Here is a 26,178-nt window from a genome sequence, read left to right as displayed (position 1 = left end):
CAGGGCAAGGCACCCCCAGTGGCCGGGGGAGCACCCCCCCGCCAAGCACCGAAAGAACATACCTTGAAAACCATTGCTCCTCCCGCCCAGCTGGCTGCTTCAGCTGCAGTTTGGAGAGAGCCGCTCAGCCAGCCGGCAGCTCCCGGACCCAAGAGCAGCGTGGCTCTCTGGTCCCACCCCAGCCCGGTGCCCCCCCTAGAGTGGTGTCTGGGGGGCAGGGGCAACTGCCCCCCCGGTTCGCTACACCTCTGGAGTGGGGAGATGTGGGGGGGAGAAAGGATGTGCAGAGCCAGAACTCTGGCAGCCGCTCCCAGGAGCAGTTTGCCGGGTTTATCCCCCTCCTCCAGCAGCTGCCAGCCGGCCCTTTGGCCGACGACCCACCAGAAAATTCCCAGTATCCCGCCGGGCCAGTCCGCCCCTGAGCGTAGGGGTGCTGCAGCATCTCCTGCACCCCTACTTCCCACACCTATGCCAGGGCCAGCAGAAGAGCCTAATGGTTGGGTGGGGCAGGAGGGAGGAGGCACGGGTTGTGCTCTTGCAAAACTAGACTGCAGAGCAGGTCTGGGCCAGACCCACTTCCACTGGGTCACAGAATCCTAGGTCCTGCACTCATTGCAGGACTGAGTATTATCAGACGGGCCCTGACAGGTGTCTGTCCAACCTGCTCTTCAATATTTCTCAGGGGGGAGATTCCACAGCCTCCCGCGGTAATTCATTCCAGTGCTTCACCACCTTGACTGGCAGAAACTTTTGCCTAATGTCCAACCTAAACCTCCCTCACTGCAGTTTAAGCCCCTTGCTCCCTGTCCTGTCCTCAGAGGCCAAGAACCATTTTTCTCCCCCCTCCTTGTAACACCCTTTTAGATAATATTTTTCAAGTATGTCCCCTTTGTCTTCTCTTTTCCAGACTAAACATACAGGCTGGCTGTGTCTACACTGGCATGAATTTCCGGAACTGCTTAAAACGGAATACTATTCCATTTTCAGTTTTTCCGGAAAAGGAGCGTCTACATTGGCAGGCTGCTTTTCCGGAAAAGCCCTTTTTCCGGAAAAGCGTCTGTGGCCAGTGTAGACGCACTTTTCCAGAAAAGAGCCCCGATCGCCATTTTCGCGATCGGGGCTTTTTTCCGGAAAAGACTACTGGGCTGTCTACACTGGCCCTTTTCCGGAACAGTGTTCCGGAATAAGGACTTATGCCCGAGCGGGAGCAGAATAGTTTTTCCGGAATAGCGGCTGATTTTGTACAGTAGAGCGTCGTTGCTTTTCCGGAAATTCAAGGGCCAGTGTAGACAGCTCACAGCTTATTCCGGAAAAGCGGCTGATTTTCCGGAATAAGTGGCCCAGTGTAGACACAGCCGCTGTGTCTACATTGGCACCCTTTTATGGAAAAGGGATGCTAATGAGACACTTCGGAATTGCAAATGCCGCGGGGATTTAAATATCCCTCGCAGCATTTGCATGAACATGGCTGCTGCTTTTTTCCGGCTCTGGGCTTTGCCGGAGAAAAGCGCCAGTCTAGACGGGATCTTTTGGAAAATAAAGCCTTTTCCGGAAGATCCCTTATTCCTCTCAAAATCAGTTTTTTAAATCTTCCCTCATAGCTCATGTTTTCTATATCTTTAGTCATTTTTGTTGCTCTTCTCTGGACCTCCGCCAAGTTCTCCACATCTTTCCTGAAATGTGGGGCCCAGAACTGGACACAAGACTTCAGCTGAGGCCTAACCAGTGCAGAGCGGAATAAGGGAATGCTTCCTCGTGTCTTGCTCACAATGCTGTTGGTGATACATCCCAGAATTACATGGGACGGGGCCAGTTGCAACAGTTAAAGCATGAACTCACATTAGCTTGTGGTCCACTATAACCCTCAGATTCCTTTCCCCACTGCTCTTCCCTAGCCTGTCATTTCCCATTTTGTTTGTGTGCAACTGATTGTTCCTTCCTCCCTAAGTGGAGCACTTTGCATTTGTCCTTCTTGCATTTCATCCCATTGACCTCAGACCCTTTCTCCAGTTGGTCTGGATCAGTTTGACTTATGACCTTCTCCTGCGAAGCCCTGGCAACCCCTCCCAGCTTTGGATCATCCACAGACTTTATAAGTGTGTCCCTGTGTGAACAAGACTGGACCTAGAACTGATCCCAGCAGGATCCTGCTCGATATGCCCTTCCAGCTTGACGGTGAACCACCAGGAACCCCTCTCTGGGACCAATCTCTAACCAGTTATACACACACCATAGAGCAGTTCCACTAGGTTGGATTTCCCTAGTTTGTTTATGAGAAGACCATGTGAGACAGTACCAAATGCCTTATTAAAGTTGAGATAGGCCACATCTACTGCTTCCTCCCATCCACAAAGCTTGTTACCCTGCCAAAGCTATTAGCTTGGTTTGATGTGAGTTGTTCTTTATTTCCGTGCTGCTAGTTATCACCTTATTATCTTCTAGATGTTTGCAAATTGATTGCTTCATTATTTGCTCCATTCTCTTTCTGAGGTTACTGAAAAACTAAAATTAAGCTGCCTGGTCTTTTCCCTTTCTTACTGATTGGCACTAGATTTGCCCTTTTCTATCGGTCTGCAATCTTTCCCACCTGCCCTCACTTTACAGAGACTTGCTAATGGCTCAGATGTCTCTTCAGTTGGTTCCTTTAGCGTTCTAGGATGGATTTCATCAGGCCCTGGTGACTTGAAGACATCCAACGTGTCTAAGAAACGTTTAACTTCTCCTAGGTTCGCCTCTTACCCCGCCCATTTTCCCTGGCACTCGCAATGTTAGGTGTCCAACCGAAACAATAGTCCTTAGCACGTCTGCCATGTCCACATTTTCTCTGAATTTCCTCTCTGCAAATCCAGGCACTACCACTGACCTTGGCCACAGAGCCTGCAGCTACCAGGGTCCAGTTTGGGCTCTGCTCTCAGCTACACGTCTTGGTTCCAGACTCCAGTGCATTTGGAGCCCTGCCCATGGCTGATTCCCTGCCATACACACAGACAGGGCGTATGAGCAGTGGGGAGCCAGTGCAGCAGCCACACTGTCACGAGTCGAGGTTGTAACCCACCTGCCAGCAGCTCCTGCAGGCTTGGTGTGGTGGTGCTCTGGTGTTACTGGGTTACCTGTGTTGTGGGTGGCAGGAGAACGATTCAAAGCGCAGCCGGGCACTGCACAAGGCGAAGGAGCAACGGGAGCAGGTGGCGCAGAAGAACGTGGAGGCCTTGCAGTTACGCCAGGAGGTGATCCAGCTGCTTCGGGAGAGGAACAGGCTGCAGCGGTGCCTGGAAGCCCATGCTGTCTTCCAGAGCTATCTCCAGGGGGTGCTGGAGAAGACAGAGCAGGTGGGGGGATTCTGCAGGGAGATGCTGGGGGTGGGTCCGGTGGGGGGCCCTCTGCCAACGCTCCCATTGTCCAATTCTTACCTGAGCCCTGCCCAGCTCTGCACTGACCCATCCTCAGCTATTGCCACTCCCAGTGCTGGGCACCGCCTGCCCATGCTCCATCCCTCCCCCACTGAGAAGTGCAGGAACTCCCTCTCCTAGGCTCCCACACCCGCCTCCCCTGGATCACTGCTGCCAAGTCCTGGGCCACAGCTCCCATCTCCCTCGACCCCCCCAGGGCCACGGCATCCGTCACTCCCGCCTCCCCGCCGCCCTGGCCCTCTGCCGGAGCCCCAACAAGTGCCTGGCCCCTCCAGGCACCTCCCAGCCACTCTCTGCAAGGGGGATGCAGCAGGTTCTGGCTCAGACCCTGATGACCCACGGGGACCTGGCCACTGCACCCAGAGCTGCTGGAGGAGATGCCGGTGCAGCAGTGGTTGGAGGTGGGGCTGGCAGGGAAGGAAGGATCACAAGGGGGAGGGGGCAGGCAGGCCCCTGGTCTGCAGTGGAGAAGCTGGCAGCATGACAGCCCTGCTGACCCCTAAAGAACCGGTCCCCAGGCTGCAGGCCTGCTCTGTACTGATGAGCACCCCTCCCCGCATCCCGGCTCAGTTTCAGGAGACGCGGGCGCTGATCAGCCATGCCAGGACCCTGGCTGCCACCCGCGCAGCCCTGCTGCAGCGGGACCAGGGGGGCCGGGAGGCGATGGAGGAGGCACGTGCCCAGCTGCAGCAGTACCTGGAGCAGAGCCGCAGCAAGGTCATGCAGCTCAACAACCAGCTAGCTGTGCTGCAGGCCCAGCGGGAGCAGGCCCGGGCCAAGGTGCACCAGTGGGTGAGTGGGGAGCATGTAGCGCTCCAGTCTGCCGGGGCAGAGGGGTGCAGGCCCGGTCGGATGCTCCACCGGCCCTGTGAAGCTGGGGTCTGGGAAGTTCTCTAGAGGCTCCTTCAGCCTTTTGGGGTGAGGACACGTGGCCAAGCGGCAGGGGCCTCAGTCCTCTTCCGTGACCCTCACCCGCCACCGGGATGGGCCCTTGCTGCACCTACAGGTTGGACCTCCCTGGCCCAGCACCCTCCCCTCGGGACCTGGAGGAGGGATTTGGCCAGACCAGGGAAGGTCATTTCTGGTCCGTCCCCCCACACCTTGCTGGGCAGCCCCCCTGCCGCCATGCCTCAGGCTCCCACAGGGCTCCCAGGCACCAGCCCTCCGCCAGATCTCTCTGGTCCTGCAACAGCCATGGTGTGAGTTTCAACCTGCACCGCATTGCCCCACCCTGAGCTAGAGAGGCGCCACCCTTCCCCAGCCACACACCGCGGGTGGGGAGGCCGTGTGGAACCGCTCCTGCCCCCCACAGAACGTGGCAGCGAGGCTGGAGAGGGCTGAGTGACCTGGGCCCAGTCCCTGATGGAGGACGCCAGACTCGCCCCAGCCACATGCTGGTAACTCCTGCTCTAGCGAGCAGGGTGCCGAGGGAGCAGGCATGGCCAGGGACAAGGACTCGCACTTCAGCCAGGCCTCCAAGCTGCACCAGCCATCAATCCACTCGCCCAAGGCAGGTGCCTCATCCCAGCCCTGGTGCACGGAGATGGCTGGGCAGGTGCCACCGCTCCAGGAAGGGAGCCAAGGGCCCTCCTGCACAGTCTGGAGAAGTGTGTGGCCAGGACAGGAAGCCGGGGGGCACCCCTAGCCCTGCACTCCCACCCCCTGCAGGAATCCAAGTGGGCCGAGATCCAGAGCACGGCTGCCAGGAAGACCCTGCAGCTGGGGCAGATCAGGATGGCCACCCTGAACCTCTTCCAGCTGGCGCTGAAGCAGATGAAGCTGCCGGTGAACGTCCCCCTGGAGGACACGGAAACCCAGCTTGACGTGGTCAGTGGGGCAGCCCCCCGCTGCGAGGGCTCGCTCCGGGCCCCGGAACACGCCTAGGCTGGCCCCGCAGGAGCCAGTACTCCCTCTCGTGCCCCTCCCGCGGCAGGACAGGTTCCTGTACCTGAGGCCATTATGCCGGGGGGGGCCCTTTTATTATAGCAGCCTGCTCTTGCACTGGAGGAACTGGGATTTCCCCTTTAAAGCAGGGCTGGGGACCTGTGGCGGCCCTTTGGCTGGCCGGTGAAGCTCACCCCCCCCCGGCCCAGCGCTAGGGCCCCTGCATGGGCAGTTCTGCGCTTGCCAAGGCTTTCCCCCCACCCCTCCCATTAGCTGGTCACTTGTCTCCCCCCACCCCAGAAGCTGTCAGGTAAGCACCTCAGTCCCCTGCTTCCCCCACCTCTATGCCCCAGCCAGCTCACACCGACTAGCTCCGGTTCCCATTCGTCTGGCCCTGGGGAAGCCCTGAGTTTGGGCATCTCCCCCGCAGGAACCCTGGCCCCCTGCACTACATGAGTGAGGCGGGATCCAGGTGAGGCCTTTCCAAAGAACCTTGCTCTGCCTCCATCAGGTCCAGCTCTGCCTGCTCGACCTGGCTGACATCCTTGCTGACCTCCGCAAAGGGGAGCCTGCATCTGCCAGCCAGCCCTCGCCGGCTGCCACCAGCTAAGCCCTGCAGCAGCCTCCCCGCTCAGCCCCTGCTGTGAGTTGGCTGCAGGGGCTGGCTTTGGGCAGTTGCTTTACATCCTCTGCCCCTGGACACTGCATTACAACAGCTGATTTCCAGGGGACCAAGCCCCATTGTAGCACTGACTCCCTATTCCCCCCGTCACCTACAATTCCTGCCCCAAGGAGTTTACCCTGCACCAGCCCAGAAAGCCTGAGCCAGGCAGGAATGAATGCAGCATTTCCCCACCAAGACTTGCCAATGTGGCCAGTGGCTGGGGAGGGTGCCACCACCCTAAGCATCCATTAGAGCCAGTAAAAGGCTCGGCGAGTCCCCCCAAATCCACAGTGGGGAAAGCCTCCAGGACTGGGAGCCAGTGTCTGCAGTGAAACGCCGGGGAACTGAACTGGGCCAAGGGGCACTAGCGGGCTGTAGGGTTCAGGCCACAGAGCCAAGATCCAGGCCGAGCCTGAGGAGCGCTAACCATGCTTGTAAATGCCGAGGAGTCCTGCAGCACCTTATAAACTAAGGTGGTAACCTAGCCAGGTACCATGCTTGTGTACCTGGCCCTAAAGTCTGGGTCTCCCCTCACCCTGCACACCAGACCCAAGCCTAGCCATGTCCAGCCCTGGAGTGGGCGTAGGGTAGTCAAGACTTAAGCTAGGTAAGCCCAATAGCAGTACGACAGCAGAACTGGCAGCAGCTTCCCCTGTGCTACAGCACCCATTTGTTTTCTGTTCCAGGCTCCATGGCCTTGCGCCAACAGCAACCAGACCCGTCACAGCAGCTGCCCCGCCGCGTAATGGCACCTGCAGCCTTTGCGGATGCTCTCAACTTCTGTAGACAACATTCCTCGTCACCTGGACAGCCCCAAGTATCCAAACTCTGCTGACGTGCCTGGGACAGAAATCTCTGCTCCTCCGCTATTGCCAGTTATCAGTTCTGCCTTCTGCTGCACCAAGCACCCGAGGTCTGGAGTCTTCCAACCTTCTTCAGTAAGACCAGGCACAGCCCCTCTAGAGCAAGTGCTTGACTCCCTCCTTGAGCAATGCAGGTGTTAAGTAGCAGGTGCCTGACCCTGGAGAAGAGGTTACTTCTTCAGGGCCTGGATTTAATGAAACAACACTCCAAAATGCAAACTGACTGCATGCACTCACAACAGCGGGGCTCATCAAGCTAGACTGGGTGGGTTTCTCCAGCCAGATATGCCCTGAGCTCAGTGGCTGTTGTATCTGCACTGCATGCACAGCAAGGAGATCGAAAGCCCAGAGAAATAATTGTTCAGTGGAATAAAAAAGCACAGTCCGTTAGTTACATTGGCTGTGATACAAAGCTTAGTTCAATTTAGGCTGAAAAAAAGGCAAGACAACTTTTAAAAGCAAATCCTGCTCTGCTCACAATGTGTGTCCTGCATACTGCCCCCCAGGCCTTAGCAGGACAGAACGGCAGAGGGGACCCAGGAAACATTTAAAACTCAAGTGTTCTCCCTGCACACGAGTGGCTCAGGGATCCCACATGCCGCCTCTTGCACGGGACTGAAATATCTCTCTCTAACTGCTCTATTTGCTACCCATTGCACCTTTATTCATTTGCCTTTGGGAGATCTGCCATCTTTTTATGTACGCAGAACTCCCTAGATGGAGTTCAGGAGACAAACACTCCCTGCTGTGCCGCGGAAAGCATCTGGGCAGGTTCTCAGCCTTGGGGGCATGGTGGGCTGTGTGATCATGTATTCACCGACTCAGCTGATTGGGATGGTGATGTAACCCAGGTCCCTGCTTGTAGCATTGGCTTTTCTTTCTGCCTCACACACAGCTGACGGAATTGGGAAGGAATGGTGGAACAGGCAACAGGGAACTAAACTGGCATGGTACCCTGCTACTGCTGCCATCAAAGGTCACGTGGCAGCTCGGATCAGCAACACGTTACCTCAGGAGGAAATGCAGAGAGAAAAATCTCTCAATACCTTAAACGTCTGCTTCTTGGAGCAGCTGGTACAGGAATCCACAAGGGGAGAAGTAATTCTCGATGTAGTCCTGAGTGGAGCGCAGGATCTGGTCCAAGGGGTAACTATAACAGGACCACTGGGAAATAGTGACCATAATATAACAACATTCAACATTCCTATGCTGGGAAGAACCCCTCAGCAGCCCAACACTGTGGCATTTAATTTCAAAATGGGGAACTGTGCAAAAACGAGGAGGTTAGTTAAACAGAAATTAAAAGGCACAGGGACTAAAGTAAAATCCCTGCAAGCTGCACGGACACTCTTCAAAGGCACCATAATAGAGGCTCAACTTAAATGTTTACCCCAAATTAAAAAAGGCAGTAAAAAAACTAAAAAAGAGACACCAAGGCTTAACCATGTAAAAGAAGCAGAAAGATAAAAAGGTATCTTTTTAAAAGTGGAAGTCAAATCCTAGTGAGGAAAATAGAAAGAAGCATAAACACTGCCAAAGTAAGTGTAAAAAGGTAATAAGAAAAGCCAAAAGGGAGTTTGAAGAACAGCAAGCCCAAAACTCAAAAGGTAATAAAATGTTTAAGTACATCAGAAGTAGGAAGCCGGCTAAATAGCCAGTGGGGCCCTTGGATGATCAAGATACAAAAGGACACTTAAAGACAATAAAGTCATTGCGGAGAAACTAAATAAAATCTTTGCTTCAGTCTTCATGGCTGAGGATGTTAGGGAGATTCCCAAACCTGACCCGTCCTTTGTAGGTGACATCTGAGGAATTGTTCCAAATTGAGGTGCCATTGGAGGAGGTTTTGGAACAAACTGATAAACTTAACAGTGACAAGTCACTAGGGCCGAATGGCATTCACCCAAGAGTTCTGAAAACTCAAATGTGAAATTGAGAAACTATTAACTATGGTTTGTAGCCTATCCTTTAAATCAGCTTCTGTACCCAATGACTGGAAGATAGCTAATGTAACACCAATATTTAAAAAGGGCTCTAGAGGCGATCCCAGCAATTACAGACCAGTAAGTCTAACATTGGTACCGGGCAAATTAGTTGAAACTATAGTAAAGAATAAAATTGTCAGACACATAGAAGAACATAATTTGTTGGGCAAAAGTCAACATGGTTTCTGTAAAGGGAAATCCTGTCTTACTGATCTATTAGAGTTCTTTGAAGGGGTCAAACAAACATGGACAAGGGGGAATCGAGTAGACATAGTGTACTTAGATTTCCAGAAAGCCTTTGACAAGGTCCTTCACCAACGGCTCTTAAGTAAATTAAGTTGCCATGGGATAAGAGGGAAGGTCCTTTCATGGACTGAGAACTGTTAAAAGACAGGAAACAAAGGGTAGGAATAAATGGTAAATTGTCAGAATGGAGAGAGGTAACTAGTGGTGTCCCCCAAGGGTCAGTCCTAGGACCAATCCTATTCAACTTATTCATAAATGATCTGGAAAAAGGGGTAAACTGAGGTGGCAAAATTTGCAGACAATACTAAAGTGCTCAAGATAGTTAAGACCGAAGCAGACTGTGAAGAACTTCAAAAAGATCTCACCAAACTAAGTGATTGGGCAACAAAATAGCAAATGAAATGTAATGTGGATAAATGTAAAGTAATGCACATTGGAAAAAATAACCCCAACTATACGTACAGTATGATGGGGGCTAATGTAGCTACAACTAATCAGGAAAAAGACCTTTGAGTCATTGTGGATCGTTCTCTGAAGACGTCCACGCAGTGTACAGGGGCAGTCAAAAAAGCAAAAAAGCAAACAGGATGTGAGGAATCATTAACAAAGGGATAATGGGCGCCTGTTCTCACCTCCCGCCCCCTGGGCGCCTGTTCTCACCTCCAGCAACGCCACAAGCCGTGGTCAGCTACCGGAGCCGCTTCTGCGTTCCGCCCGCCGCCTGGGCGCCTGTTCTCACCTCTCGCCCCCTGGGCGCCTGTTCTCACCTCCAGCAACGCCACAAGCCGTGGTCAGCTACCAGAGCCGCTTCTGCACTCCGCCCGCCCCCTGGGCGCCTGTTCTCACCTCCAGCAACGCCACAAGCCGTGGTCAGCTACCGGAGCCGCTTCTGCGTTCCCAGCAGCAAGGGCTCCTGAGAGGCAGTGGAAGCACTGGCCTGGCAGGCTGGAGACCCAACTCATTGCTTTCTCACTATGCCTTCCCATATATCTTGGCTGGGGACTTCCAGGAGGCACTGATTAAAGAGAAAGGCAGTCCTCCCCCTCCCCCAAAAGCCAGCAGCTCCCTCCAGTTCCCCCTGCCTCTGGGCTCACTTGGGACAAACATCTGTGACGGCACGTTGGGGGTTCCCTGTCTCCTGCACCCCGAAATGGCACAAACAGACTGTACCAGCCAGTGGAATTGAGGGTGGTTTATTGCTCCTCCAGCACAGCGCAGCACAGATGTAATCTGGTTACAGGAACTGGGCTAGGATGCCTCAGGCCCCCTTGAGATGGGGGAGACTGGGCCCCTAAAACTCCAGCTCCTCTCCCTAGGCTGTCTCCTCCATGCCCTCCGACAGCCAGCCACCCACTCACTAACTTCCAGCCCTGCCCCCCAGCCAGGGCAGCATTCCACCTTCCTTTGTTCCTCTCCATGGGGGGTGTCTGGCCACTGGTTTGCATAGTGACTCATCCTGTTTTGCTGGGTCGTGGTACCCACGGCAGCCAGTGGGGGTTCCCCCAGAGCCAGCAGCATAGAAACCAGCCAGGTACCCCCACTACGTCACAACATCCAACAAACTGAAAAACAACCAGAGCATCATTTAATGTCCCCTGCCCAGATGAGTGAGTCTGAGAGGGCAGTGGCTCACCATCAGCCCCTTGCTCAGGTCGGGCCTGCGGCCCTCCCACACTCCAGCTTTTACATCCTCTTCCTCATTTTCCCCTTCTTGGCAGTGCCACGGCCGAACGCTGCCCTGCGTAGGTCCTGCACCCGCTGCCGGTTCTTGGCTTTCAGCTGCCTCAGGCCGCCCTTCTGCAGAAAGTTCTGCTTGGCCACCCTCTTCCTCTGCTTCAGGATCTGCTGCTTGCTCTTCAGCTCGGACCGCCCCTTTCCCTGCTGGGGGCCATGCTTTTCTGGGGTGCGGGGCAGCCGCTGGCCTCCTGGGGGGGGAGCAAGTTACTCAGAGCCCTCTGCAGGCATTCTCCCACTGCTCAGTCCCCACACCCGCCCCAAGGCCAGGGGGCCAGGCGGAGACTGAGCTCGAGATCCACGCCACAGAGCGCAGCCCTGTGGCGAAAACAGCAACACTGACCTGCATATCAGCCACCCCTCAGGTCTCCACCCCCGGGACCGGCCGTGGCCCTGATCCTAGGCACTCACCTCTGCTCCTGCGGTGCATCCCACCTCTTGGCTCACTCGCCACCTCTTCCTCAGAGTCCCGCTCCTCCACTTTGTATTTCTTCTTCCAGTTCTCGTAGCTGGGACGGCGAGCTAAGGGGGGCTAAGCCTCCACAATGTCTGCTCGCCTGAACGCCCCAGCTCCCCCAGCCTTTTGAGGAAGAGGGCCCCGAGGGCTGGGCTGGCAGTCGCGCGCTCTCTGCCCTGGTTTGCCCCTTGGCAGGCCAAGCCCCGAGCAGTGGGATCACCAGCTGCAAGGCTCAGCAGCGGCCAGTAGCGCAATGGGCCGGCCTCCGTTGCCAAGCAGCCACAGAAGCGCTCAGCCCCTTGCTGCTGAACACAGCTCCCTGCCACGCAGACACGCGCCCTGTGCCGTCACCGCAGGGCCCTGCGCTCAGGAAGCGCTGGGAGGGCAGAGGGCAAGAGCCCCTTGGGCACAGCTGGACACCCGCGCCCCCTCTCAAGGCAGGAAGGATACAGGTTTTTCTTGTAAGAGCCACTGATGCGCCTGCCACTCTCGGTGCAGATTTTCTTCTTCTCCTCTTGGCCAGTTTTGCTCACAAACCGCTTCTTCTTGCGGTCCCTGCATGGGGCAGGGCAGCAGGGTGGAATGGGGCTCGCTGGCTTAGCTCAGCCCCACCCAGGAGACTGAGCACTCCTCCCTCCAGCCCCCGGGTCACAAGTAACAATGCCCCAGCCCCAAGAGGCACTAGTGCCGCGGGCGAGGGGCGCCAGGCCAGGAACTTACCAGCGGAGCAGCTGTGTGCTCTTGTTCATGCTGTGGGTCTCGTCCCCCAGCAGGTCGAGCACGGCGCCAGAAGCCTGCTGCTCGAAGGCGCTGCTCTCTCCACCGACGCTCAGCCTGCACGTGGGGGAAAGGCAGAGGTCAGACAGGTCTGGGGAGCAGGGAGACGCAGGGGTCCTGCAGCTGGCGAAGTGGCTCACCCCCGCTCGCTCTCCAAGTCCTTGGGCTGGTATGGGATGTAGAACTCCTCGTCCCGCGGCTTCTTCGCGGCGGCCTCTCCCTGCTGCTGCCGCTTCCGCTTCCTGCCCACCACAGAGGCAAACCCCTCCTGGGACACGCACGCCAGAGAGAAGGGCCACTTAGCCAGCAGAGGCCCAGCCCCCATCCCAGCACAGACTCTGACTGCCCCATGGACCTCAGGCAGGCCCTGGTGCAGACGTGGTCCGCAGGCTGGCAATGCCCACGTCCGCACAGTCCTGGCGCCCGAAGGCCATACCCAGAGGTCTCCTTCCTCCTCTGCAGGGGCGGGAGCTGCTGGGTCCCGGCCTCGCAGCGCAGCCCCAGCCCGCCTCTCTTGCTGCTCCCTCCGGTACTTGGTGACGAGGCTGCGGTCGCGGCTCCGCTTGGCGCGCATCACGTTGCTGGCCAGGGTCTTGCTGGTGGCGTTGATCTCAAAGATGGTCTGGTCCGAGAGAAGCCGTGAGCGCTGCTTGCCCAGGGCCCTCCCCCGCCCTCCTGGGGCTCCGCTTGGAGCCCAAGGGCGAAAGGGAGGCAGCAGGGAGGGGTCTTCCCAGACCTGAGAGCGCCGAGCCCCAGCTCCCTTGCAGCTGCATCTCAGCGGAGGGGCAGCACCCATAGGGCACAGCCTTCCCCCACCGAGCTCAGGCACAGCACCTCAGGGCACCCTGGCGGGGTCACGGGCGCTGCCATGAGGCAGCACTGCTGGCCGCTCGGTCCCCGCGAGGTAGGGCCCAGGCCTGTACTCACGGCTTTGGACCTGTAGGTTTTAATGCTGTCCACGAACTTCAGTCTCTCCAGCTCCTCCCCCTCGAAGCACAAGCCTGCGAGCCAGGACACGAGCAGTGAGCGCCCAGCACCCCCATGTGCATTCTCCCCAGGCCCAGCCTCCCAGGGCTGTGGGACAGTCCCTGCTCCCGCCAGCGGCCCCACCCCGCCCCGCGAGCCCAGCGCGGGCGCCGCCGGGGGCCCCGCCAGCCCCGGAGGCAGCAGACAGAGCCAGGCACTCACTGAAAAGTGGATGGATGCCCAGCAGGGAGAAGTCCAGCTCCTTCACCCTCTTGACGGACGCCGGCGAGGGGCCAGGCCGGGAGTTGAGGTACTGCTTGTGCGCGTTTTCCGACACCCGGTGCAGGCTCTGCAGGTCCAGCGAGCGCTCGCGCTCAGCGAGTAGCAGACACTCCTCGTCATCGACCACGCTCTGGGGGACTCTGCCAAGCACCCCGTCCCTGTCTGCAGTGGGACACAAGGGGCTGGGAACCCATAGCCTCTGCCCACGGGGCCCACACCTCAGCCCATCCCACCTGGCCACGGCTCGCAGCCAGTGCAGGGCCTCAGCAGCAGTCTGCTATGGGGGTCTGGGCTGGGACTGGCCCAGGGCATTCCCACACCCCAGCCTGCCCACTGCCCCTCCGAAGAGCCATTCCAGACTGGACAGCAGCATGGGCACAGCACCTGGGGTCCTGGGGACACAGAGGGAGAGGTCCAGTGGGAGGAAGCTGCAGTCACCGCCCTGAGCCAGGGTACATCAGCGCTGAGGGACGCAGTGAGCAAGGCCGGGGAACAGTGAGTCCCCCTCCCGTGAGCACATTCTGCCTTGCAGGGGAGCTCAGGGTCACTGCCAGAGCCCCCAGCACAGACACACAAGATGCTTCCTCACCCCAGCCCGGGCAGCGAGCCATGACCCTGACAGACCCAGGGCTCCGGGAGCCATGGGGCCACTCTGCCTGTGTGAGGCCCAACCCCAGCAGGGATGCTGAGTGACAGCCCCAACGGCACCTCTGGGCCCTTACCTGAGGGTTTCTCGTGGGGGCTGGCAAGGGTGAGCGGGCGCCCCAGGAACAGGTGCAAGTCAAAGACATAGGCGGTCTCATCCGGTGCCACCAGGGAGTAGGCTGTCCCACTGCGGCCGGCGCGGGCCACGCGGCCTGGGAGGGAAAGCAAGGCACGCTAGCACCGCGCTACCTCCGTGGCTGCAGAGCCCGCGGGGCACGACTGCTGTGCCTGCTCTGGCTGCAGGCAGGGACTGAGGCCAAGGAGCCAAGCTGCTGCTCAGAGAAGGGCTGGTGTTAGGCTGCCATGCCCGCTGCAGATGGCGACTCTAGTCCTAGCCCTACAGATAGATGTTCCTGTTCCCCTCCCACCCAAAGTGCTGCACAGGGCCCAGCCCTGCCCAGACAGCAGGGAGGCCAGGCAGCAGAGGGACGGCTTCCCTCCCCTGTGGCCTTTGGCAGCCTGGCGCAGCCGTGGCCAGGGCGGGAGGGGCAGATCGATGGGAGCAGGACGGCAGGCTGTGCCCCCCCGCTCTCCCAGACACCCACCGACGCGGTGCAGGAACAGCTTGGCCTTGGCAGGAAAGCTATAGTTGATGACATTGTCCAGCATGGGGATGTCGATGCCGCGGGCAGCCACGTCAGTGACGATCAGCACCGCGCACTGGCCCTGCACAAACTTGGCGATGTTGATTTTCCGGGCTGCCTGGTCCAGGGAGCTGTAGACATGGGCACAGCTCACGCCCTGAGCTGTCAGCAACTGGAGAGAGGAGGGTAGAGCAGGGCTCACTGCCCAGCCCCCAGCGGGAGAGGGGACAAGAAAAGGCAGAGCCAAGGCAGACAGCAGAAGGGAGGAGAGATTCCATCGAGCGGCTGCTCCCCTCCCATACAAAGGCTGGACCCGCCCACCAGCCTCCTCCCGGCGACACGGGGCTCTGCTGACGAGCAGCATCCTGGAGTCAGGCAGGAGCCCTCGGGAAGGAAACCTGGGCTCATCTCCGATCCCACGCAGACCCCTAGAGCTCTCCTGGAGCCTACGCAGCAGGAGCGCAACTAGCCGGGTGCTAGGTCTGCCCGTGGCCGGCTGCAGCCACGGGGCTAAGGAAGGGGCAGGACCAGCGCCACCACACCCCTGCTGAAGGGAGAGCAGCACCGCCAGCTCCGTCTTTTCCCACAGGGTTTGGTCAGAGCCCCCCTCTGCTTTGGTCTCAGCACTGTGTCCCCCATCGCCCTCCCAGAGCTCCAGCCGGCACACTGGCTCCCCGCCTTGCCTCCTTGAGGTACTCCACGTGGTGCTTGGTGGCCACGAAGACAAGCGTCTGGTCCTGAGGCCTCACTACGTTCCTCAGCAGGTGCAGCAGCACGGCCGGCTTGTCATCCGGACGCACGTGGAAGAAGGCCGTCTGTCAGCAGAGAGAGGGGTAGGGTAGGGCAGGGCAGTGTAGGAGCCCCCTGGAAGCTACCCAAGGCAGGCGTGATGGGGCTAACAATGCAGGCGGTGCTGCACACAATCCAAGGGCTGGAAGAAACTTCAGGCCACGCAGTCCAACTACTTGCTCAAAGCAGGCCCAGCCCCAACAGTCATCCCAGCCAGGGCGTGAACCTCTAGAGATGGGGACTGGAGCCCGTTGCTCCTCGCTCTGCTCTGCCATCTGCCCCCGAGAACAGCCTCTCTGGAACCCCCTTCTGGGAGCTGCAGGCTGCGATCAAATGCCCCCTCGCTCCGCTCTTCTGCCCAGTCCCTCAGCCTCCCCTCGCAGCTCACGCGCTCCAGCCCCGAATCATGTTTGCTTTCCGCTGGGCTCTGGCCAACGTGTCCTCCTCCTGTCCATAGCGGGAGCCCCAGAAATGGATGCAAAACTCCAGCTGTGGCCTCCCCAGTGCCAAACAGAGGTGAATAGTCACTTCCCTACAACTGGCGACAATGCTCCTCCTAAGGCAGCCCAGTACGCCATGATCCTACCCCATCCTCCAGTGTATCTACCGCTTCCCCCCACCGCAAACTCGCTGAGGGTGCAGCCCATCCCCTCCGCCAGAGCACGAATGGAGATTTTGAACAAGAGGCCCCAGGAAGGACCCTGGAACACTCCGCTTATACTGGCTGCCTCCTGGACCAGCTGTTGAGTCCACCAATCTCGCCTGCTTTCTATCCACCATCCATCCAAGCCATACTTCCTGAACTTGCTGGCCAGAGTCCTATGGGAGGCCGCAGCCAAAGGTCTGGCATCGAACACTTTCCCCATCTCCCCAGACACAGAAGTGGCCAGGCAGGACTCGCCCTTGGGGAATCCCTGTGGACAGTTCCTGGTCAGCTGCAAGTGTTTCAGACTGGATTCCTTGAGGATTCCATTCCTGCTCCAGGACTTTTCCAGGGACTGAGAGGAGGCTGGCTGGTCTGTTCCCCGGATTCGCCTTCTCTCTCTCTTTAAGGGATGGGCACAACATTCGCTTTTTCCAATCACCCAGGACCTCTCCCGAGTCCCGGGGATTTTCAAAGATAACGGCCAACAGCTCTGCAGTCACATCAGCCAACTCCCTCAGCACCCTCAGATGCCTTCGATTTGAGCCCTGGACTTGAGTACACCCAGCTTCTCTCAACAGTCCTTCACCTGTTCTGTCCCCACACTGCGCCGCCCAACGCAGCCGCCTGGGAGCAGATCTTGTCTGTGGAGACCAGGGCACAAAGTACTGACTTCTCCAGCTTTTCCCACATGGTGTCAGGCTGCCTCGCCCATTCCACAAGGGTCCTACACCTTCCTCAGCCTTCTGCTAAGATACCTCTAGAAACCCTTCGTTCCCCTCCACGTCTCTTGCTAGCTGTGGCCTCCCTGCTTGGGCAAAATTTGCATACTGCTCCCTCGTCGCCCGTCCAAGCATCCACCTCCTGCTAGCTCATTCGCCCTACACGCTGGACAGGTCCCAGCCCGCGCGAACGCCAAGCGAGCCTCACCTTGAGCTGTTCACTGAGCTTTGTGTCCACGTCCAACCGGATCAAGACTGGCTCCGTGAGACCTGTGAGCGAGGCGGGGAGCGTGAGCTGGCACAAGGGGAAGGGCCGCAGGCTGTCAGGTGTGGCAGCAGACTCGTTTTTAGGGGTGCTGCAAGTTGGGGGGAGATCTGCCAGCGCAGGCCAGCCCTGCGTGCAGCCAGCTGCCAGCTTTCACAAGCACTGGCATTCGCTTGCCAAGCGGCACGGGCAAAGTGCTCTGAACTGAAGAGGCACAGGCAGCACGGATCCACCTGGTCCTCGGCCAATAGGGCAGAGCAGGTGGGGAACCCTTCCCCTGCCCTAGAAGGGCAGGTCATCATAGCTACAGCCATTCCGCTTGTTACCTCCCCTTCCCTGCATGGGGCTGTTCCTTACCAGCCCGAGCAAACTCCACAAGCAGCTTGGGGAGCGTGGCAGAGAAAAGCAGGGTCTGGCGGCCCTCGGGGAGCCGGGCGATGATCTCCTGCAGCTGCTCTGCAAACCCCATCTCAAAGAGCCTGCGGAGGAAGCCAACAATGCCACGGTCAGCAGCCACACCACCCAGCAAGTCACCCCACTGCCACAGTTGGGACCCCACCATCCGGAAAGCACTGGGGTGCTTGCACGGGGCCACTCACCCCAATATGCAGGGGCAAGCTGCTGCCTCCCAGGATGAGCCCTTAAATTCAACACTAAGGAGCTTCTCTTTGCCCAGCGCTAAAAGCCCACATGCCAGCCCTGGCGCTGGCCCCTGCACGCGGAAGATCTTGCCCAGAAGCAACAGCCAAGGCATCACCTCACCAGCTGGCTGCTCTCCCAAGATGCTTGGCCTGGTTTGTGCTTCCTCTCTGGCCTCGCACCTCACCCATCAGGCACATGGAGCCTGCCAGAGCTGAGAATCCACCCTCCCACCTGTGCTCCTTTCCAACAGGCGTCCATGGGATGCAGCCACAGCAAGCACCATCGCCCCCCACTTGGCTGACGGAGGGGTATCCTGGGAGCTCCAGGGGCAGAGGGGCTGACAAGCGCACCACAGTGAACTCCCGGCTACTGCAATGTCAGGAACTGACCTGTCAGCTTCATCAAACACCACGTATTCCACGCTGTGCAGCTTCAGGTTCATTTCCACCATCACGTGCATCAGGCGCCCGGGGGTGCCAATGACTCTGGAATGACAGATACCAGCTGCCACCACACCCACTTGTCCTGCTGGAGTGTCGTGAAAACTGCAGCGATCTCTCTACAGCTAGTGACAATACAGGACAAGCCACCGCTTCCTCCCATCCACCTTGCCTGCCCAGGCCACGGGCCATCAGGTGACAGGTCCAGCCCAGGAAGCCCCATCGCCAGGCTGTGCGCCTCCCCTCCCCTCCAGGGTATACACAGGAAGATGCTCTCAGAGGTACCAATGGGTGCTAGTCTGGATGCTTATTGAAGCAGAGGCTAAGCAGAGGGTTACCAGGCTGTGACTCCATCGGCATCGGAGCAATCACTCCCCATTTGTACCATGAGTGCAAGGCATGCAGCACCTGAGCGCTTGTTCTGCATGCGCCGTGCCCAGAGGACAGGGCTCTGCTCTCTGGCAAGAGCTCCTGATGCTACCACAACACAGTGAGAGAAAGTCACAGCAGCCTAACCAAAGTCGCCCCAGGGCAGTCCTGGAGAATGAACTGGGTGGGATACATCCTCCAGGTCTCAACACTTCCAAGAAAAAGGAAAAAATCCACCCACAAGGCCCCATGCTGTGACCTCCTGCCCCCAATCCACGTGGAGAGCACAAGTCTCTGCCCCGGGCAGTCAGACTTACATATCAGGGTTCTCGTGCAGAGCTGCAAACTGGTCTTCCATCCTAGAGGAGAGACAGACATGAGGTGCTGGTAAGAAGGGCAGGCATGGGAGCAATACTGCAGGCTATGACAGCACAGGACTCCACCCGCCCAGCAGCAGACCTGAGCCCCATGCGCTTTGCCAAGCCCCACCTGCCCCAGGCTGATTTCTGAGCATGCGGATGCCTGAGCCCAGCTTGCCAGGAACAGGCTGGCTAGAGAGCAGCACGCTGCCCAATGAGGCCCTTCCTCTGCGCCCTGTTTCTGAAATCCTCTGAGCCCGGTGCAAGCCATCTGCCGCGTGCACGCAAGCAGCTGGGACTAGGTCCCGATACTGGGGACAGGCCGACAGGGGCCAAGACACTTTAAGAAAAGAATTTAAAATGAACAGAACTGTCTGAAGGGCCCAGCCCTGGCAATCCCGCTCCAGACCCAGCTGTGATGTTTCTACCCACTGCAGCGTCACTGAGCCAGACCAATATCCATCTGGACACTAAGCGAGCCAATAGTTCCAGAGTGTCACTGAAACTGACCTATTCTGGGGAAAAACACATTGACAAAATATCCACAAGCATTTCAGTTTTCAATAAGCTGCAGCTGGGTCCGGTGGGATGGCCACTTGCTGGACTGCCATGGGCTTACCTGTCTCCTCCCAGAATCAACGCAGTCTTCAGGCCTGTGAACCTGCTCAGCTGCAGGAGAAGAAACAGGATTGTCAGTCCCAATTGCCTCCAGTTCCCCACTCCTCTTGTCCCCAACCAAAAGACGCTTCACCTCAACTGTCAGGGCTACCCCAGCGCAAGGGGCGTAGCTGCCTCGGGAGGAATGCACACCCTGCTGATATTGCTAAGCCTTTGGATCAGGTTGCTACAACCTGCCTCCATCTCTAACCCTAGCGGACCAGTATGGAATAACCTGCCTTCGGGCACATTTCCTGCCTTACCCCCAACCTAGTGGCTTATGTGATGAAGTCTGATGAGTTCTCCCTCATTTATTTTTTTTCACATCTAGTTCTATTCTCTTCACAGTCTTATTCTGGATCCATCACTGGAGTATCCACAGATGTTCTCATAATCAACACAGAAACATCCGCATCTTTCTGGATCTCTGCTACATTTTTAGCTTCAATGAGAGCTTGTGGCAATGAGTTCCACAGGCTAGTCATGTCATACAAGAAACAGTCCTTTAGCAATGGCTGTCCTGCAGCACCTCTCCATATCACAAGTTCAGTGTACCATGTGCTCAAGTCCCACCTCTGAGAAAGCTCCTAGCTACTCCAGTCCTAATGTCTTTTTGAACAGCTGGTGCTGCGTCCCCCAGTCCCTACCTCCTTTGTGAATTTCATCGTCTGCAAGGCGAGCTCACGGGTTGGCGACAGGACGAGGGCTCGTGCCCCTGTCTGGGCACTGTGCACCTTCAGCTTCTCAAACATGGGGATGAGGAAACAAGCTGTTTTCCCACTGCCTGTCCTTGCCATGGCCACCACGTCTTTCCCATCCAGGATCACAGGGATGGCCTGCAAGACAAGAACAGATGCTGCTCCAATCCAGGTGGAAGATTCTTAATCTGTGCTCCTCATGCTCTGGGCTATCCAGGGATGCTATTGTAATCCACATAAACATCTGAATCTTTTTGGAACCTAGCAACATTTGAGGGGGAGGAGCTGGAGAGACTGAAGTTCGTGGACAGCATTAAAACCTACAGCTTAGGTACAGGGGTGCTAGCCACCTCTAGCTAGAGCCAGTGTTAGTAAAGACTTGCCAGCACAGTGAGATTTCTCTTTCACCTCAACCCCACAAAGCATTCCAGAAGTCACCTCCGGAGATCCCCCCATGGCTTTACCAACCCCCCCCCCGTAAGAATGACACTGCATGCAGTGGAGCCTCCTACCTTTCGCTGGATTGGTGTTGGCACTTTGTAGCCTTTCTTCATAACCCCTTTAAACACGGGATAACTCAAGCCTGCAGGAGAAGGTGAATGGGATCAGGATGTGAAACGGCCTTGCAGAAAAGGGGCAGCGTTGCCAAGCCCCTTGGAGCAAGTCTCGCAAGATTGTCTCCACTGGCCACTCACCCATAGATTGGAAGCCTCCAGACTTTTTCTTCTTTCTATTCTGCACCCGAACCATCTCCCTGGTGTCCGGCTCCACGTCAGAGGGGCACTCGGGCGCCGGGAAGGCTGGCAAGGGCTGGGCACAGGCCTGCTGGGGATCGCAAGGTGCGGAGAGCAAAGGCACGTCACAGGCGTGGGCCTGCAGCCCGGGTCGCCCCACAGCCCCGGGGCTCTCTGGGCCCCCGCGCCCACGGAGGGACAGACATAGCCCCGCCCCCCCTCGCTCCGGGGCCCACCGCCTCCACCCTGCTCCCCCCCCCCGCTCCGGGCCCCGCCTCCCCCCCCCCCCTCGCTCCGGGGCCCCCCGCCTCCACCCCGCCCCCCCTCGCTCCGGGGCCCCCCGCCTCCACCCCGCCCCCCCTCGCTCCGGGGCCCCCCGCCTCCACCCTGCTTCCCTCTCGCTCCGGGGCCCCCGCCTCCACCCTGCCCCCCCCTCGCTCCGGGGCCCCCCGCCTCCACCCTGCCCCCCCCTCGCTCCGGGGCCCCCCGCCTCCACCCTGCCCCCCCCCTCGCTCCGGGGCCCCCCGCCTCCACCCTGCCCCCCCCCTCGCTCCGGGGCCCCCCGCCTCCACCCCGCCCCCCCCTCGCTCCGGGGCCCCCCGCCTCCACCCTGCCCCCCCCTCGCTCCGGGGCCCCCCGCCTCCACCCTGCTCCCCCTCGCTCCGGGGCCCCCCGCCTCCACCCTGCCCCCCCCTCGCTCCGGGGCCCCCCGCCTCCACCCTGCCCCCCCCTCGCTCCGGGGCCCCCCGCCTCCACCCTGCCCCCCCCCCCCTCGCTCCGGGCCCCCCGCCTCCACCCCGCCCCCCCCTCGCTCCGGGGCCCCCCGCCTCCACCCTGCTCCCCCCCCCCCGCTCCGGGCCCCCCGCCTCCACCCCGCCCCCCCCCGCTCCGGGGCCCCCCGCCTCCACCCCGCCCCCCCCTCGCTCCGGGGCCCCCCGCCTCCACCCTGCCCCCCCCTCGCTCCGGGGCCCCCCGCCTCCACCCTGCTCCCCTCTCGCTCCGGGGCCCCCGCCTCCACCCTGCCCCCCCCTCGCTCCGGGGCCCCCCGCCTTCACCCTGCCCCCCCCCTCGCTCCGGGGCCCCCCGCCTCCACCCTGCCCCCCCCCTCGCTCCGGGGCCCCCCGCCTCCACCCTGCCCCCCCCCCTCGCTCCGGGGCCCCCCGCCTCCACCCCGCCCCCCCCTCGCTCCGGGGCCCCCCGCCTCCACCCTGCCCCCCCCCTCGCTCCGGGGCCCCCCGCCTCCACCCTGCTCCCCCTCGCTCCGGGGCCCCCGCCTCCACCCTGCCCCCCCCCTCGCTCCGGGGCCCCCCGCCTCCACCCTGCCCCCCCCTCGCTCCGGGGCCCCCCCCCTCCACCCTGCCCCCCCCCTCGCTCCGGGGCCCCCCGCCTCCACCCTGCCCCCCCCCTCGCTCCGGGGCCCCCCGCCTCCACCCCGGCCCCCCCCTCGCTCCGGGGCCCCCCGCCTTCACCCTGCCCCCCCCTCGCTCCGGGGCCCCCCGCCTCCACCCCGCCCCCCCTCGCTCCGGGGCCCCCCGCCTCCACCCTGCCCCCCTCGCTCCGGGGCCCCCCGCCTCCACCCCGCTCCGGGGCCCCCCGCCTCCACCCCGCTCCGGGGTCCACCCTGCCCCCCCTCGCTCCGGGGCCCCCCCGCCTCCACCCCGCCCCCCCCCTCGCTCCGGGGCCCCCCGCCTTCACCCCGCCCCCCCCTCGCTCCGGGGCCCCCCGCCCCCCCTCGCTCCGGGGCCCCCCCGCCTCCACCCCGCCCCCCCCCCTCGCTCCGGGGCCCCCCGCCTCCACCCCGCCCCCCCCCCTCGCTCCGGGCCCCCCGCCTCCACCCCGCCCCCCTCGCTCCGGGCCCCCCCCGCCTCCACCCCGCCCCCCCCCGCTCCGGGGCCCCCCGCCTCCACCCCGCCCCCCCCCCCTCGCTCCGGGGCCCCCCCCCTCCACCCCCGCCCCCCCCCCCCCCGCCCCCCCTCCTCGGGGCCCCCCGCCCCCCCCTCGCTCCGGGGCCCCCCGCCTCCACCCCGCCTCCACCCCCCCCCCTTCCCCCCGCCCCCCCCCGCTCCGGGGCCCCCCGCCCCACCCCGCCCCCCCCCTCCTCCCCCCCGCCTCCACCCCCCTCCACCCCGCTCCGGGGCCCCCCCCGCCTCCACCCCGCCTCCACCCCGCTGCCCCCCCCGCCCCCCTCGCTCCGGGGCCCCCCCGCCTCCACCCCGCCCCCCCTCGCTCCGGGGCCCCCCGCCTCCACCCCGCCCCCCCCTCGCTCCGGGGCCCCCCGCCTCCACCCCGCCCCCCCCCCTCGCTCCGGGGCCCCCCGCCTCCACCCCGCCCCCCCCCCCCTCGCTCCGGGGCCCCCCGCCTCCACCCCGCCCCCCCTCGCTCCGGGGCCCCCCCGCCTCCACCCCGCCCCCCCTCGCTCCGGGGCCCCCCGCCTCCACCCCGCCCCCCTCGCTCCGGCCCCCCCCCTCGCCCCCCCGCCTGCCCCCCCCCCGCTCCGGGGCCCCCCGCCTTCACCCTGCCCCCCTCGCTCCGGGGCCCCCCGCCTTCACCCTGCCCCCCCCTCGCTCCGGGGCCCCCCGCCTCCACCCCGCCCCCCCCTCGCTCCGGGGCCCCCCGCCTCCACCCCCGCTCCCCCCTCGCTCCGGGGCCCCCCGCCTCCACCCTGCCCCCCCCCCTCGCTCCGGGGCCCCCCGCCTCCACCCCGCCCCCCCTCGCTCCGGGGCCCCCCGCCTTCACCCTGCCCCCCCTCGCTCCGGGGCCCCCCGCCTCCACCCCGCCCCCCCCTCGCTCCGGGGCCCCCCGCCTCCACCCCGCCCCCCCCCCGCTCCGGGCCCCCCGCCTCCACCCCGCCCCCCCCCCGCTCCGGGCCCCCCGCCTCCACCCCGCCCCCCCCCCCCCCCCTCGCTCCGGGCCCCCCCCCGCCTCCACCCCGCCCCCCCCCCCCCCCCCCCCCTCGCTCCGGGGCCCCCCGCCTCCACCCGGGCCCCCCGCTCACCGAGCGGCCCGCAGGCTGCAAACGGCGCCGCGCGCCCATGGCTAGAGCCGGCTCGGGACCTGGAAGCGAGACCCCACGTGTCCTCCGACGCGTCACGTAGCCCCGCCCACCGTCTCGCGGACCGGCGAGGAAGACTGAACCACCGCAACCGCTGCGGGGGGGCAACAGTAGAGAGGACTCCTCCTGACCCCGCCCCTCTTCTCGCGACCGCCCAGATCCCCCCGTCCGGGACAGACGGTCCGGCGGCCCGCGGGGCATAACTCAGTGCGCAGGCGCAGAGCCGCGGCCTGCTAATTCCTTCCATGCGCGTGCGGAACCAATGCTGTGCTGCGGCCCGAGCCAGGCGCCTGCGCAGATCGCTCCCCCCCCCCCGGGTCCCGCTAGTGTCAGCCTCGGGTCCGGGGGGGGGGCTCTGGCGCCGCCCTCGGGTCCCGCGGGGGGGGGGGCTCTGGCTCCGCCCTCGGGTCCCGCGGGGGGGGGGGGGCTCTGGCTCCGCCCTCGGGTCCCGCTGGGGGGGGGGGGGCTCTGGCTCCGCCCTCGGGTCCCGCTGGGGGGGGGGGCTCTGGCTCCGCCCTCGGGTCCCGCGGGGGGGGGGGGCTCTGGCTCCGCCCTCGGGTCCCGCTGGGGGGGGGGGGGCTCTGGCTCCGCCCTCGGGTCCCGCTGGGGGGGGGGGCTCTGGCTCCGCCCTCGGGTCCCGCGGGGGGGGGGGCTCTGGCTCCGCCCTCGGGTCCCGCGGGGGGGGGTCTCTGGCTCCGCCCTCGGGTCCCGCGGGGGGGGGGGGGCTCTGGCTCCGCCCTCGGGTCCCGCGGGGGGGGGGGGGGCTCTGGCTCCGCCCTCGGGTCCCGCGGGGGGGGGGGGGGCTCTGGCTCCGCCCTCGGATCCCGCGGGGGGGGGGGGCTCTGGCTCCGCCCTCGGGTCCCGCGGGGGGGGGTCTCTGGCTCCGCCCTCGGATCCCGCGGGGGGGGGGGCTCTGGCTCCGCCCTCGGGTCCCGCGGGGGGGGGGCGGGGGGGCGGGGGGGGGGGGGGGGCCCTCGGGGCGGGGGGGGGGTCTCTGGCTCCGCCCTCGGGTCCCGCGGGCGGGGGGGGGTCTCTGGCTCCGCCCTCGGGTCCCGCTGGGGGGGGGGGGGCCGTCCCGCCGGGGGGGGGGTGGGGTCTCTGGCTCCGCCCTCGGGTCCCGCGGGGGGGGGGGGGTCTCTGGCGCCGCTCTCGGGTGACGCCGCTGCAGGGGGGGGTGTTCCCGGCACTGCTCTCGGGTAGCGCTGGGGCAGATCCCAGGCACTGCTCTCGGGTAGCGCTGGGGCAGATCCCAGGCACTGCTCTCGGGTAGCGCTGGGGCAGATCACAGGCACTGCTCTCGGGTAGCGCTGGGGCAGATCCCAGGCACTGCTCTCGGGTAGCGCTGGGGCAGATCCCAGGCACTGCTCTCGGGTAGCGCTGGGGCAGATCCCAGGCACTGCTCTCGGGTAGCGCTGGGGCAGATCCCAGGCACTGCTCTCGGGTAGCGCTGGGGCAGATCCCAGGCACTGCTCTCGGGTAGCGCTGGGGCAGATCCCAGGCACTGCTCTCGGGTAGCGCTGGGGCAGATCCCAGGCACTGCTCTCGGGTAGCGCTGGGGCAGATCCCAGGCACTGCTCTCGGGTAGCGCTGGGGCAGATCCCAGGCACTGCTCTCGGGTAGCGCTGGGGCAGATCCCAGGCACTGCTCTCGGGTAGCGCTGGGGCAGATCCCAGGCACTGCTCTCGGGTAGCGCTGGGGCAGATCCCAGGCACTGCTCTCGGGTAGCGCTGGGGCAGATCCCAGGCACTGCTTTGGGGTAACACTGCAGGGGGTGGTCTCAGAACCCATTGTTGGGTATTGGTGCTGGGGGGCAGTCCTAGGAGCAGCCCGGTACTGCTGCGCCCATGGGGCGGGTGTTTGCCCCAAAGTCTGTAGAAAGGGGCCACGCGAGGTGTCAGATGAAAGCTTGTGTTGTCCTGGCTCTGTGTCTAGGAGCTTCAGGGGTAGCCGAGTTAGTCTGGTACAGAGAGAAACAACAAGGGGTCTGGGAGCACTTTCTAGACTAACCAAACATGTAGAAACCATCTATGTCTGCTCCTCATGTACAGGCAGTCCCCGAGCGACGCGGATCTGACTTATGTCGGATCCACAGTTACGAACGGGGCTTTTCCCGCCCCGGAGGACGGGAGCGGCGGGACGCCCAGATGCGCCACGGTCCGCTGCCCCCATCCTCCGGGGCGAGAAAAGCTGCTCCCCGTCTCCCTGGTCTGCTGGTCGGGAGACGGGGAGCAAAGCCGCGGAGCACACCCGC

The 26,178-nt window shown here is 62.3% G+C and overlaps 2 protein-coding genes across 4 annotated transcripts in view; one reads left to right on the top strand and one right to left on the bottom strand.

Annotated features, from left to right (window-relative positions):
- Positions 1-7,215, top strand: part of CFAP73 (cilia and flagella associated protein 73) — a 14,013-nt gene extending 6,798 nt beyond the window's left edge. Inside the window, exons 4-8 of one of the 2 annotated variants that reach the window (XM_075897937.2) lie at positions 3,129-3,329; positions 3,981-4,202; positions 5,079-5,237; positions 5,806-5,937; positions 6,645-7,215. In XM_075897937.2, the coding sequence (XP_075754052.2) occupies positions 3,129-3,329; positions 3,981-4,202; positions 5,079-5,237; positions 5,806-5,904 (681 nt within the window). In that variant the 3' untranslated portion in view covers positions 5,905-5,937; positions 6,645-7,215. The remainder of the gene's footprint in view (positions 1-3,128; positions 3,330-3,980; positions 4,203-5,078; positions 5,238-5,805; positions 5,938-6,644) is intronic. The other variant, XM_089775175.1, reaches the window with a different exon arrangement.
- Positions 7,216-10,229: 3,014 nt separating this feature from the next.
- On the bottom strand, positions 10,230-24,190 carry DDX54 (DEAD-box helicase 54). Of its 2 annotated transcripts, none has more exons than XM_089775174.1 (20): positions 23,871-24,190; positions 20,837-20,966; positions 20,654-20,724; positions 20,091-20,279; positions 19,406-19,455; positions 18,745-18,786; positions 18,008-18,103; positions 17,334-17,455; positions 16,920-16,981; positions 15,241-15,372; positions 14,519-14,729; positions 13,991-14,125; positions 13,209-13,430; positions 12,948-13,021; positions 12,457-12,642; positions 12,161-12,288; positions 11,964-12,077; positions 11,694-11,798; positions 11,198-11,295; positions 10,230-10,977 (listed from the first exon to the last, which is right to left on the bottom strand). In XM_089775174.1, exons 1-20 carry the CDS (start codon positions 24,126-24,128, stop codon positions 10,736-10,738), a joined length of 2,667 nt encoding a protein of 888 aa, XP_089631300.1. In that variant the 5' UTR covers positions 24,129-24,190; the 3' UTR covers positions 10,230-10,735. The 2 variants fall into 2 exon arrangements, with proteins under 2 accessions (XP_089631300.1, XP_075754048.2); XM_075897933.2 differs by having other exon boundaries at positions 20,837-20,963.
- Positions 24,191-26,178: the final 1,988 nt, after the last annotated feature.

The sequence above is a fragment of the Pelodiscus sinensis genome, chromosome Z, assembly GCF_052426305.1.
Source record: "Pelodiscus sinensis isolate ZL-2025 chromosome Z, ASM5242630v1, whole genome shotgun sequence".
Lineage (NCBI taxonomy): Eukaryota > Metazoa > Chordata > Testudines > Trionychidae > Pelodiscus > Pelodiscus sinensis.
This window is presented reverse-complemented; position numbering and strand designations above follow the sequence as displayed.